The sequence below is a fragment of the Mytilus trossulus genome, chromosome 2 (assembly GCF_036588685.1).
Source record: "Mytilus trossulus isolate FHL-02 chromosome 2, PNRI_Mtr1.1.1.hap1, whole genome shotgun sequence".
NCBI classification, from domain to species: domain Eukaryota; kingdom Metazoa; phylum Mollusca; class Bivalvia; order Mytilida; family Mytilidae; genus Mytilus; species Mytilus trossulus.
The window spans coordinates 77,475,755-77,487,873 of record NC_086374.1 but is presented as its reverse complement, the minus strand read 5'-3'; the positions used below and the strand labels follow the sequence as shown (position 1 = coordinate 77,487,873).

Genomic DNA, 12,119 nt, shown 5'->3' with positions numbered 1-12,119 from the left:
AGCATTGTGCAATAGCAAGAAATTTTCAATTGCACAGTATTGGTCAATATCAAGAAATCTTCAATTGCACAGTATTGCGCAATAGCAAGAAATCTTCAATTGCACAGTATTGGGCAATGGCAAGTATTTTCAATTGCACAGTATTGCGCAATGGCAAGAAATATCTAATTGCACAATATTGTGCAATAGCAAGAAATTTTCAATATTCTTTGAAAATTTGATTTATCTTTCTTTGTCTTGAATAGTAGTTGAATCAACTTAAAAAGTAAAATCACAAAAATACTGAACTCAGAGGAAAATCAATTTGGAAAGTCCATAATCACATGGCAAAATCAAAACGCATAAAAAACGAATGGACAAGAACTGTCATATTCCTGACTTGGTACAGGCATTTTCAAATGTAGAAAATGGTGGATTAAACCTGGTTCTATAGCGCTAACCCTCTCACTTTAATAACAGTCTCATAAAATTCTGCTACATTTACATGATGCGTAAAATAAACAGTCACAATTAATAAAATAGTCAAAATATGGTCATTATTAAATCATTGTTTCATACAATGTACAATGTATATTCACTTTTACCACCAACTGATAAATTAAAACTATCTTTACCATTCAGTGATAACAAGCACTTTTTTACATTTTAATATTTTTTGATGTATTTAAATGAGTAGTTATTGTTAGGGGCCATTAGAAATTTGAATTGAGATCAGTTTTGGAATAAGGGAAAGGGGGATGTGATTTTTTTTTTATTAGTATTCAACAGCATAGTGAATTGCTCAAATACAAAACAAAAAAATTAAGTTCATTAGACCACATTCATTCTGTGTCAGAAACCTATGCTGTGTCAACTATTTAATCAAAATTCAAATTTAGAGCTGAATCCAGCTTAAATGTTGTGTCCATACTTGCCCCTACCATTCAGGGTTCAACCTCTGCAGTTGTATGAATCTGCGCCCTGCGGAGCATCTGGTTATTTATTACTTGAGTATGAATATCATTTTATGCCCCTACCATGGTGTTATGAAACTTATACAAAATGCTTATTACCACAAAACAGAGATCAAGTTTGAATTTTGGTGGCGTCACTTTTACCTTTCTAAAGTTATGTCCTTTTACAAATGGAAAAATTGCTTGATTTTTGTTTCCATTCTCAAACTTAAGTTTGCCTCAACCAAATGTTATGAAAAGTATACACAATGCTTATTACCACAAAACTCAGATCAAGTTCAAATTTGGGTAACGTCACTTTTACAGTTGATTTATGTCCCTTTATAATGTTGTATGCAAGTGGGGGCATCATCTGTGTCCCATGGACACATTCCCTTATTTTTTCATAACCCTTTTGCAAATCCCAGTGTAGACAAAGTTGATGTCTAATGCAAATTGCACAAACCTATAGCAATATAAATTTAAACACACAGTTTGCTTTATATCTGGATGCCTTTATTTTATCTATCATATCTTCATATTTTGTTTCCTGGATGCATTCAATTGTTTTCCACTTGTTATTAAAGCTGTCTGTACTCATGGTAGACCGTAGATGGGGTACAGATAAATTTAAAGTCCAATTTCCATGTGAAGTCAAACCCTGAGTCATGCAACTTTCATATTAGGTATTTTTCCTGCCAGTAACACACCAGCTTCATTGGGACCTCTTATCAAATTTTATGAATTTCTTTATTTTACTTAAATCAATCCAAATATTCTACTTGGTTTTGAATAATATTTTATTTTCAGAAGTTGTATGAATATCTGAACACTTTAAAAAAAACACTATTTATATAAAAAGATATGTAGATATAAAAAGATACCAGCTATAAAATGTTTAACAAAAGTTAAAGTTAAATAATAGTATAAAAAAAATCATCAGTGATGCTAAAAAAAAAAGATTAAAAAGGCCACATAAAGTACAAGGTTTAGTAATCTAGTCTTTTGGTAGAAAATTCACAGCTTCGATATTTGTCAAAGTTTATAATAGTTCAGTGACTTGATAAACAAAACAAAACAGAAACAGCTAGAGGTCGCAATACCCTAAGTAATGATGACTGTGCTTTCAAGTCACATGTCTAGCTCTTACTGCTGTTTCCTGAATTAAGATCAAAAAAGCAAAAATTCCCATTCACGAGTGAAATAATATTTATGTATGATAGTGGTCATTTAGTGCAAGGAATAGTAAATAAAAACTATATGCACTGCTACTTTAGATAAGAATATGCATTTGTGCCATCACATGTATTATTTTAATAGTTGAATTTGGATGGCAAACTACCTTAACTCAAGTGTTTTGACTCTGGATTCATTGACACTTTATCCAGAATTTTTGTGAATGCAAACAGATAACAGATACTGTAAAATACAGGGTTATTGGTTTTTTTTATATGAATTAAACAAAATTTTTCTCAATATCACAAAAAAATAAAATCACATTTTAGTCTAAAATGACAAAATGGCAATAATAAATGCAGGCAATAATTTCTGTATTTACAGTAGTGTGTCTGTGAACAGGTTGATATATATATTTCTCTAATTCTTCATGAATTTATCCCTAAACTGCACCCATTGTATAAAAAAATTGAATCAACGTGAGGTATGTCTGATCCCAGTTCATCATTGGTTAAAATCTCATGACGTCAAATTTTCTTGCTTTCCTCTGAATTTCCTATTGTGACAGCATGAAAAAAGGTGACCATGTCTGATGACCTCACATAGAAAAAACACACCTTTTTGCAGATCATTCGTAAAGAAGGAATAAGTTTGCCTGCTTATATTGTTTGAAAATCATTAGAGAAACAGATTCCACCACCAAATCTCGTGTAATACGATATTTATCCACTCTCGACAGTTAAATTTTAAATATTTAAAACGCTCGGCAAGCCTTGTGTTTGAATTTGAAAATTTAACTGTCTCAAGTTGATAAATATCGTATCACACTCCATGCAGTGGTAGAAACTATATTTAACTTTATTTCCTCTATCATAGAGATTTTGTGTACATGAAATATATCAATCAGAAAATTAAAAACAAAACCCAGAGAATTGGTTAAGTAACTCTTAAATTAATATAAGAAAATATGAGCACTGTCAATAAAAGTGATAACTGACACATAGGAATGAAAGCATATTTCAAATTAAGGAAGACCTTTTCACCCTTCCCTAGATTTTCCATCAAAACATGATGGAATTTTGTGATGGAACAAATGCCATCAAATTCCATCAGTTGATGGAGTATTGGAACAGCTTTCCATCAACTTTCCATCAATGATGGAAAATGGTTGATGGAAATTTTTTAATGGAATTTGTGTTCATGATGGTGGAAAATTAATGGCATAATTTCCATCTGATGGATAATTGATGGCATAATTTCCATCTGATGGATAATTGATGGCATAATTTCCATCTGATGGATAATTGATGGAATATTTTCCATTTTATGTAAAGTGCATGGAAACTTGATGGAGAATTGACCATCAGATGGAATTTGAAAATCTTTCCATATATGGCATTATCTGTGATGTCATAAAACAATATTTGTTCTCTGTCGTCTTTATAGTTAGTCCAGTTACATGTGTGTATCTTTTGGTTCAGTGTCCCATTGGAATCTCTGTCCCTTAAAAGTTGAATTAGTTGATATTGGCAAATTCTGCAAAATAAAAGTAAAAGAATCTAGCATATTATAAACATGATAAATTAGAAAAAGTTAACATTGTAAAGACATAAAGTAAGGTTATTAGTTACTTGTCATTTGTGGATATATTAAATGTATATAATTAATGTCAGTCATACCACAGATCTCTAATTTTATAGCAAAATTATTTTATTGGAATTAAGTACTAAATAATTTTATAAAACCTGTAGATATTGTTTTAAAATGATACAAAATATGATTCCTGTCTTACACAATTTTATGATATATATATGCACATTTTTTGTGTCATTTGGTCTCTTGTTGATAGTTGTCTCACTGGCAATTATACCATGTATACCACATCTTCTTGATTAATAATTTTTGTAAATCTATGGTCTAGTATTTTTCTCTTGACTCTGAAAAGCTAATAAAACAATTTAAATGTCACTTAACTTTGAACTAAAAGAGCATGCATATACATGTATATTCAAAATGGTGGAAATTCTAATACACTGTACTTACCAAAAGATTAAATCCAGAACATGTGTACACACTAAATCTTCCTAAATCCAAGAGACAATTATGTCATCAGAAGAATACATCTGCACTTTTCAATCCCAGTCAATAGAACTAATAAGAACATTTTGATCTAAATCCATTGTAAAATTTATAATTTGTTAATGACAGAAAACATCTTTGCTTCTTGTCTGCATGTTCATAAAAGTTCAAATTTGAATTTGTTGATTTGTTGAGGTTGTGTAGGGTCTTGTGACAATTTGATTTCTTTGAAATGTGCCCCAAATAAATACTGTTAATTAACTAAATCTTGCATAATTGCTATAAATTATATAAAAAATATTTATTTATTGTTTGTAGTTTATCTTTATGTTATAAGTTAGAGATATTGCAGAAGAATGCATAAAAACATGTGCTATCCTCATTGGGCCTCAAACTCTGTGTTCATTTATGGCACCTGACACCTGTGATGGAAAAATTTCTAAGTTTTTTTCCATCAAGAAAAATGACAGAGTCTAAATTCCATCCATCTTTCCTTCAAAGAAAATGTTTTAAGTCCAATTTCCATCAAACTTTTTTCATTTCCATCCTATTTACCATCAGATGGAATAAGTGCCATCATATTTTCCATCAGGGGGTAAAAATTCCATCAAATTTTCAATCAAATGGTAAAAACGCCATCCAATTTTCCATCAGGGGTTAAAGATGCCATCAAATTTTCCTTCAAAAGAAGGATGATGGAAACAATATTCCTAATTTCCATCATCCTTTCATGATTTATTTTGGTTTGGTACCATCAAATATCCATCAAGTGTTGATGGAAAATGAAGAAATTGATGGAAGATCTAGGGAAGGGCAGTGAGTGGAAAGCCCAAAACCTATAGTACTTTATTACACATTTATAACCATACAATCCGACCAATCTTGTTGTATGGATCTGAAATTTGGGGTTATATACCACATAAGAAACATAGACCTAGGTGAGAGGCACTGGCTCTTGTGAGCCTCTAGTTTCAGTTTAGTATTTGTTAGTACTGAGAATTTATGCAATTTTAATTAAAAATCCATGTATTTACATAAGAATACTATGTTACATACAAATGTAACATATACATAATGTGTGTCAAGAATTAAAATTCAGAGGACAAAGTATGATATCTTTAAACTCAACAGAATCTGGGAGAAGTTTTAAAATACATTTTTGGAAAGTTTGCTATAGCTTGCTATTGCTACTTTCCATAGCCGTCGGCCTCAAACTTATGGTGACAGATTATCGCCATTAATTCTGATCCGAGATAATTAAGTACTATAGTGTTTGAATTCTGATTCTTGGAAGGTTCTTTTAAAATTTTGAGTAACTTCTCATTTGACTGAAAATTTTACAGCATTAATAAAAAAGAATTGAACCGACGATTCAGATGAATTTAACTTCATTTTGAAAATGAGTATCTCAAACACTACTTCGCGGATCTGCCATACGCTGAAGAGAAAATCACAAGAAATCTACGCCAGATTGCGTCAGTTTCATTCATGAAAATTTCATGAATGAACATTTTCGGCTCTACTTTTCCCTGTTTACTATGTACGTACGTAAACGTGGTAAAAGCCCGAGAGTATCGAAAAAATCGGGAATGAGGTTCAAGCCGTCGGATAATTGACAAGTGATAATGGTTTTTATAACAAAACACAGGGGATAGAATATAAAATACTCGATAATTTGTTGTATGTCTAATGTCTCAGTAGTGGACGAGTACAGGTAAATACGGTACCGGCTTTCATAAAAAAGAATAATTTTAAAATGCATTGTTTTTGTCTAAACATCGATCGAAACTTCAAAGGTTTTGATGCCAAAAATCTTCTAAAACTTTTTTCAATACATTCCAATGTGGATATAAGGGCCTTCACTCGTTCAGCATTCTCAAGTGGATTAAACTGAGAGCAGAAAAACATTGACCAACGTCAATTCTTCTTCAGTCTTCTTCCAATAATTTACATCATACCACCTCTGCCTCTGGTGTATTATCGCAAATTCGTATCATATTGCATCCATATTAAAAGCAACCAGGTCAGCATCTACTTCTTGAATAACATAGCTCAGGGTATGAAGACAAGTGCTGTAGAAATGATTAACGTTCTTGAAATTATGATGATGTGTACCCTTTGGCTTAAATGGCTGCATTTCACCTCAAAAATTTATATAGATTACAGACAATCATGTGCATAGCTTGCCCTATTTAAATAGAAATTCAATTGCTTTGTCATCCAAACACAAAGGCAATGATTACCATAATATATCAAACGAATGGCTTAGTAGGCTTACAACAAAAAATTTATGAATCTAGCGTATATATAAACCTTTTATTCATGTGGTCATACTGCTGTTGTTATGATCCCTCCGTATTGACTTTTATCCTTGTTCTTCTGTAAGTATGTACATTCTTCCCTTACTTATAAGTACCTCCGTATATATCCCAAAATTCGTTTCTGTTTTCTTACTTTAGTTTGCCTGAACCAAATTGTATGATTGAAACTGATACGCAATGCTTATAACCACAATTCACAAGTCAAGTTTGAAATTTTGTTGCGTAACTTGTACCATTCTAGCGTTTAATGCGACTTTACAAAAAGAAAAGTGGCTGGAAATTTAAGTTTCTGTTCTCTAATTAGTATAGTATGTCCTAACCAAATGTTATGAAACTTATACACAATTATTATTACCACAAACACTAATCAAGTTTGAATTTGTGGATTTAGTTTTACTGCTCTTAAGTTGTGCTTTGTTACAAATGAAATCAGATGCTCTGCAGGGCACAGCTTTATACGACTGCAGAAGTCGAACCCTGAACAGTTGGGACAAGTATGGACACAACATTCAGGCTTGATACAGCTCTGAATTTGGATTGCGATCAAATTGTTGACGTAACATTGGTTTCTGACACAAAACAAATGTCAAGATCTTACAATTCTATTGCACAATACTGTATAATTAGAATGAATAAACAATGTTTATTAACCAATAATTCAGATCAAGTAAAAATGTTGGTAGTGTCACATTTACAGTTCATGAGTTTATAACGTTAATGCTAGCGAGGGCATCATTTGAGTCCCATGGACATGTTCCCTATTTTTGATAAAAGCCTTTAATATAAATTCACTTTCTTAACAGTTGTATTGATTTAAGTTACTGTAACTGTCTAATTTATAAGTAAGGATGCAGTATTTTTGCAAAGAACCAATGCTATCCAAAAGATTTCAAAGAATGAAAATGTATTAATACATGTAACTAGAGGCCACTTTAAATGTCGTCAATAATGAGAAATATTTGTACCATATACATGTTGAAAGCTTTTAACAGGCCCCGATATGAAACATGTGGAACAATTAATTTACTAAAAACAAATATGAAGGCATTAAACCAATAGAAAAATACTAATTCACAGGCCCTTGAAGTTGAGCATGGCATGGGTAATTAAAGAAATTAACAGAGCTTCCTGCATGTATGTTTCATTATTCTAGATCTACAGTCATGACAGTTTAAGGTTGCAATCATGAGAAAATATCAAAACTTTTTATGATAAACATACATGTAAAAAAGAGATTTTTGATAATTACTGACGAGACAATGGTTTAGTTTGAAACATCAAAGCTGTAATGAAATACATATTCGAAATAATACACGTCTATAACCTTTTTGGAATAATACACAGCTAAAGTTGCAAACTTTCCAGAGGTGCTATCCAGCACTTTGATTTTTAAATGTTGTGCTTAAAATGGTATATTTTGATAAGTGTTAACATTTCTAAGAATTTTAGTGTTATTCTTAGAATTTTGGTATTTTTACAGGAGCAAGAATACATTCAGTTAGGTGATGAGTTAATGGACATTGTTTGGGAAATGCATCAAACTAAAGATGGTTGGAAACTAGAGAAGGGAGATAACCCAGAAGATGGCATTGTTCACAGTATATACAATAAAAAAATTAAAAGGAAAGTTTATAGACTACAGGTATGTCAAATGCTAAAAGAAGGATTGCATTTCATAAAATTTTAATATATATATATATATATAATAGTAGTCATGTTGAATTAATGCCTCAGTGGTCTCCTTGTTAAGCTTGCAGTCACATTGAGTCCCTTGGCAAGATTAAATATAATACTTCAAAACTGTTACATTGTATTTGCTATTTTTCCACTAAGATGTAAATTAATTTTATTGATCATTTTTATATTTATACATATATAAGTAAATTGTTGTACTCAAAAAGAGAGTAACAGTCAGGATTCTATTTCGTCAAAATGATCTCCCCATTATGCCAGTTCATTTTCACAATTGTAAAAATGGAAGCCATTGTAGGGATGACCCGCTGCCAATTTTGCTCTTTAAAACCGATAAATTTATCCACATAGCACCATTACGATCCGATCCGTATATGTCAGTTGCATTTTAAAAGACAAATGTATCTACTAGCTAATGAGCATCAGTTAATGATCTTGTCTGCATTGATTCAACTTAAAACTATTGTCTGATCGGTTGTCAGGTGGAATTTTTGAAAATGCTTAAATATTTTAAAAATTCTAATTTAATATTTCGTGGAAGGGCAGACTAAAACTTTTCAGTGGTTGAAGATTATAAACCCTAGAATAATCACACACGATATGCATTTTCATCATCCAACTTAAAAGACTCGTAAAGTACTTTCAGTAAAAAGATAGCTATTTGAACACACCTATTATTATGTTTTAAAGTCAACCTGTAGATTTGATATATAAAAATGATAGAATCTGAAGCGAGATGATATATCAAATACTCTTGCTTTGTATGTTTTAAAGACAAAATATACACCTCATACATGCCCTAACATAAAAAGTTGCACTCAATTTTCTCTTTGCAATACAATTGTTACACATTTTTGGGAATTATTTCTTGGGTCAAATAATGGAAGGGCAGACACAAAAATGACTGAACTAATAGATTGATATGTTTTCTGTCTGTGGTGATTTTTGTTTTAAAATCTGAGAGTATGCATTTTCTCCATCCAACTTGATAGATACCCATGTCATCGATTTGATATCTAATTGTTCTGCATTACTATGTAATAGATAAATTGAAAACTTAGGCAAATGATGTTTTTAAAAGAAAACACTTCATAATTGAGAAGAAAATTGTTGTTTTATTTGTTTCGATTAGCTTTTAAAATTGTTGTTACTATAGTAAACATTACAGTAAGCATTTATTGCCAAAAAATCCCTTAAACAAAGAGCTTCGATTCTTTTGTTCTATTTCAACTGGGTTTCCACCTGGTAATTGTAAGTAATGGTTAATAACTATTTTAAGCTCACCTGACCAAAGAGCTAATTAAGCTCTCCTCATCACTTGGCGCCCATGAATGTTCTTTAACTTATAAAAAATTGTCTAATCTGAAACTGCTGTACCAAACTTAACTAAACTTGGCCATAATCATCATTTGGGTATTAAGTTTTAAAATTGTGATCACCTTGCCTTCCAATTTGACAGCCAGTGCTAAAAATAGAACAAATCAGTAAAATGCAAGTTGGTCTATTATTTTAAATTGCTTAAAACAGGGAAAATTTGATTGACCAGAAATGTGGAGCTTACCTATTGTTCATAAAAAACTGTCAGATGACTTCTTAGAGGAGTTATGGGCCTTAAATTTTACCATTTTCTTTTATTTTTGCCTATTATCTTCAAAATCATAATAGATAATTAGACACTTTTATGAAAATAGCCAAAAAATGATCAGAAGGACAATAAGTTAACATGACTGAAACAGTCAACAAACTGCAAATTTTTGTTGTTGGGTATAATGCTATGATGTCTGTGTCATCGTTATCCAAAAACACATTTGAAGTCAAGACATTATAACTTAAGTTAAAGTATATGGATCTTTATGAAATTTTGCAAGACAGTTTAATATCACAAAAGGAAGTTTGGGATTGATTTTGGAAGTTATGGTACCAATAGTTTAGGAATTAGGGGCAAAAAACAAGCATTTTTGTAGTTTCTGGACAAAAACTTGTGTGACTAAGTGCATGTATCTCTCTAAAATTGTACTGCAAGACTACATACCACAAAGGGAAAGCTGGGATTTATTTTGAGTGTTATGGTACCAACATCTTAGAAATAAAGGGGCCAAAATGGACCAAAAACAAGCACTTTTGTAGTTTCTGGACAATAACTTGTGTATAAGTGTATGGATCTCTATAAAATTGTACCTCAAGGTTCCATACCACATAGGGAAAGCTGGGAATGAGTTTTGGGGTATTTGCCCCAAACATGCAGGGATAAGGGTCAAAACACAAGCATTTTTCGAGTTTCTGGACAATAACTTGTGTGTAAGTGTATGTATCTCTCTAAAATTGTACTGCGAGACTACATACGACAAAGGGAAGCCTGGGATTTATTTTTAAGTGTTATGGTACCATCAATTTAGAATTAATGGGCCCAAAAGGTGCCAAAACAAGCACTTTTGTAGTTTCCAGACAACTTGTGTTAAAGTGAATGAATCTCTATAAAATTGTACTATACTATTCCATACCTCAAAGGGAAGGCTGGGATTGAAATTGAGGGGTCAAAAAGAATGGGACGGGGGTTCCAATTTTTTGAAGGGTACATATTTTTTTTTTCTTCAAACTTTTGAAATTTGATTTTTTTTTTAAAGTTTCAAGAAGAAATCTTCAATTGCAAAGTATTGGGCCATAGATTTTTAAGATCTTTGACCACATTTATTTTGTGTCAGAAACCTATTTTATGTCAATTTTTTTTATCACAATCCAATTTCAGACAATATCAACATTGAAAGGAGTAGGGGCAATAAGACCCTTATTTATCCCAAAGATTACTGCTAATTTAAAAGTGTTCATACATATTCTTAAATTACTGAAAACTTGACTAAGGTATAAGGTACTAAGAAAAACAAAACAATTTTGACATTGAACAAAAATTACAAGTTACCATGACTTAATTTGCATATTTTGTTAAATTTCGTGATTTTCCTTGTTTTTTCATCACATCTTTAAGTATATTTTAGATTGAAAGAGTATGTGAGCACCCAATTAACAACTTTATATTTGGTGAGATTTTGGCAATAGTTATGATAAAGGTTCTGTTAAATTATTTTGTTGTTTCTCGGCTGCGCCGGACATTCCACAATGTAAATAAAAATAGAAAACTGCACAAATTCAGTACTTTTCATGGTTTTTGTGATAACAGTACACATTGTGACGTAATTGTGACATCAACAGATTAAAATCTTTATGTTTTTCATTTATATTTCTTGTCCCTATGCATTTCTGAATATTACTTGCCCCAAATGTACAGGCTTCTCCCTCTGCGGTCATATCAGGCTGCGCTCAGCAAAACATTTTATTGTCAAATATCTTATATTAGAAACTGCAAACGATGGAAAGAAACTTTAATAGCAAAAATAATAAGCAAGACCAGATCTATAAAAAATCTAACTGCTGAATTTGTCATTGGACTGGTTACTAGAATTGTTGCTCTTAAATGATGATTTTTATCAATTTTTAGTGTTATTGTCTATTTTTTTGAAAACTGTAATAGTTGGAGAAATATTTTTTGTAACAAAAATTTTTGCATCAAGTTTTCTTGTCTTGTCTGTGAAGAGCATCTTGGCTAGCCAAGGGTTACGATCCACTCCCGCTCTCTTCACCCTTGGCGGATTGAGATAAAATTTCGGAGACACAAGGTAAGGATTTTCATTGGTTGCAGTCAAAACTCGCTGCATCCAATCAAAAAGCGCCTATGACATGATCACGTGTAAATGTAGAAAGTGTTTGTAAACAATTACCACGTGTTTATTGTGCAACAAGTCTTTACATCCCTAAACATACGACTATATTTAGTGACAACTTGAATGTATTTAATCAAGCAATAATAGTTCCTGTGTATATTCAATGCACAAATGGATGAATGTTAACGTATATTTTCATTTCC

The 12,119-nt window shown here is 31.5% G+C and overlaps 1 protein-coding gene across 4 annotated transcripts in view; it reads left to right on the top strand.

The window, feature by feature from the left end:
* Positions 1–12,119, top strand: part of LOC134708037 (steroidogenic acute regulatory protein-like) — a 116,392-nt gene that overhangs the window by 54,431 nt on the left and 49,842 nt on the right. For all 4 annotated transcript variants that reach the window (XM_063568289.1, XM_063568286.1, XM_063568287.1 and 1 more), the window contains exon 10: positions 7,989–8,150. In XM_063568289.1, the coding sequence (XP_063424359.1) occupies positions 7,989–8,150 (162 nt within the window). The remainder of the gene's footprint in view (positions 1–7,988; positions 8,151–12,119) is intronic.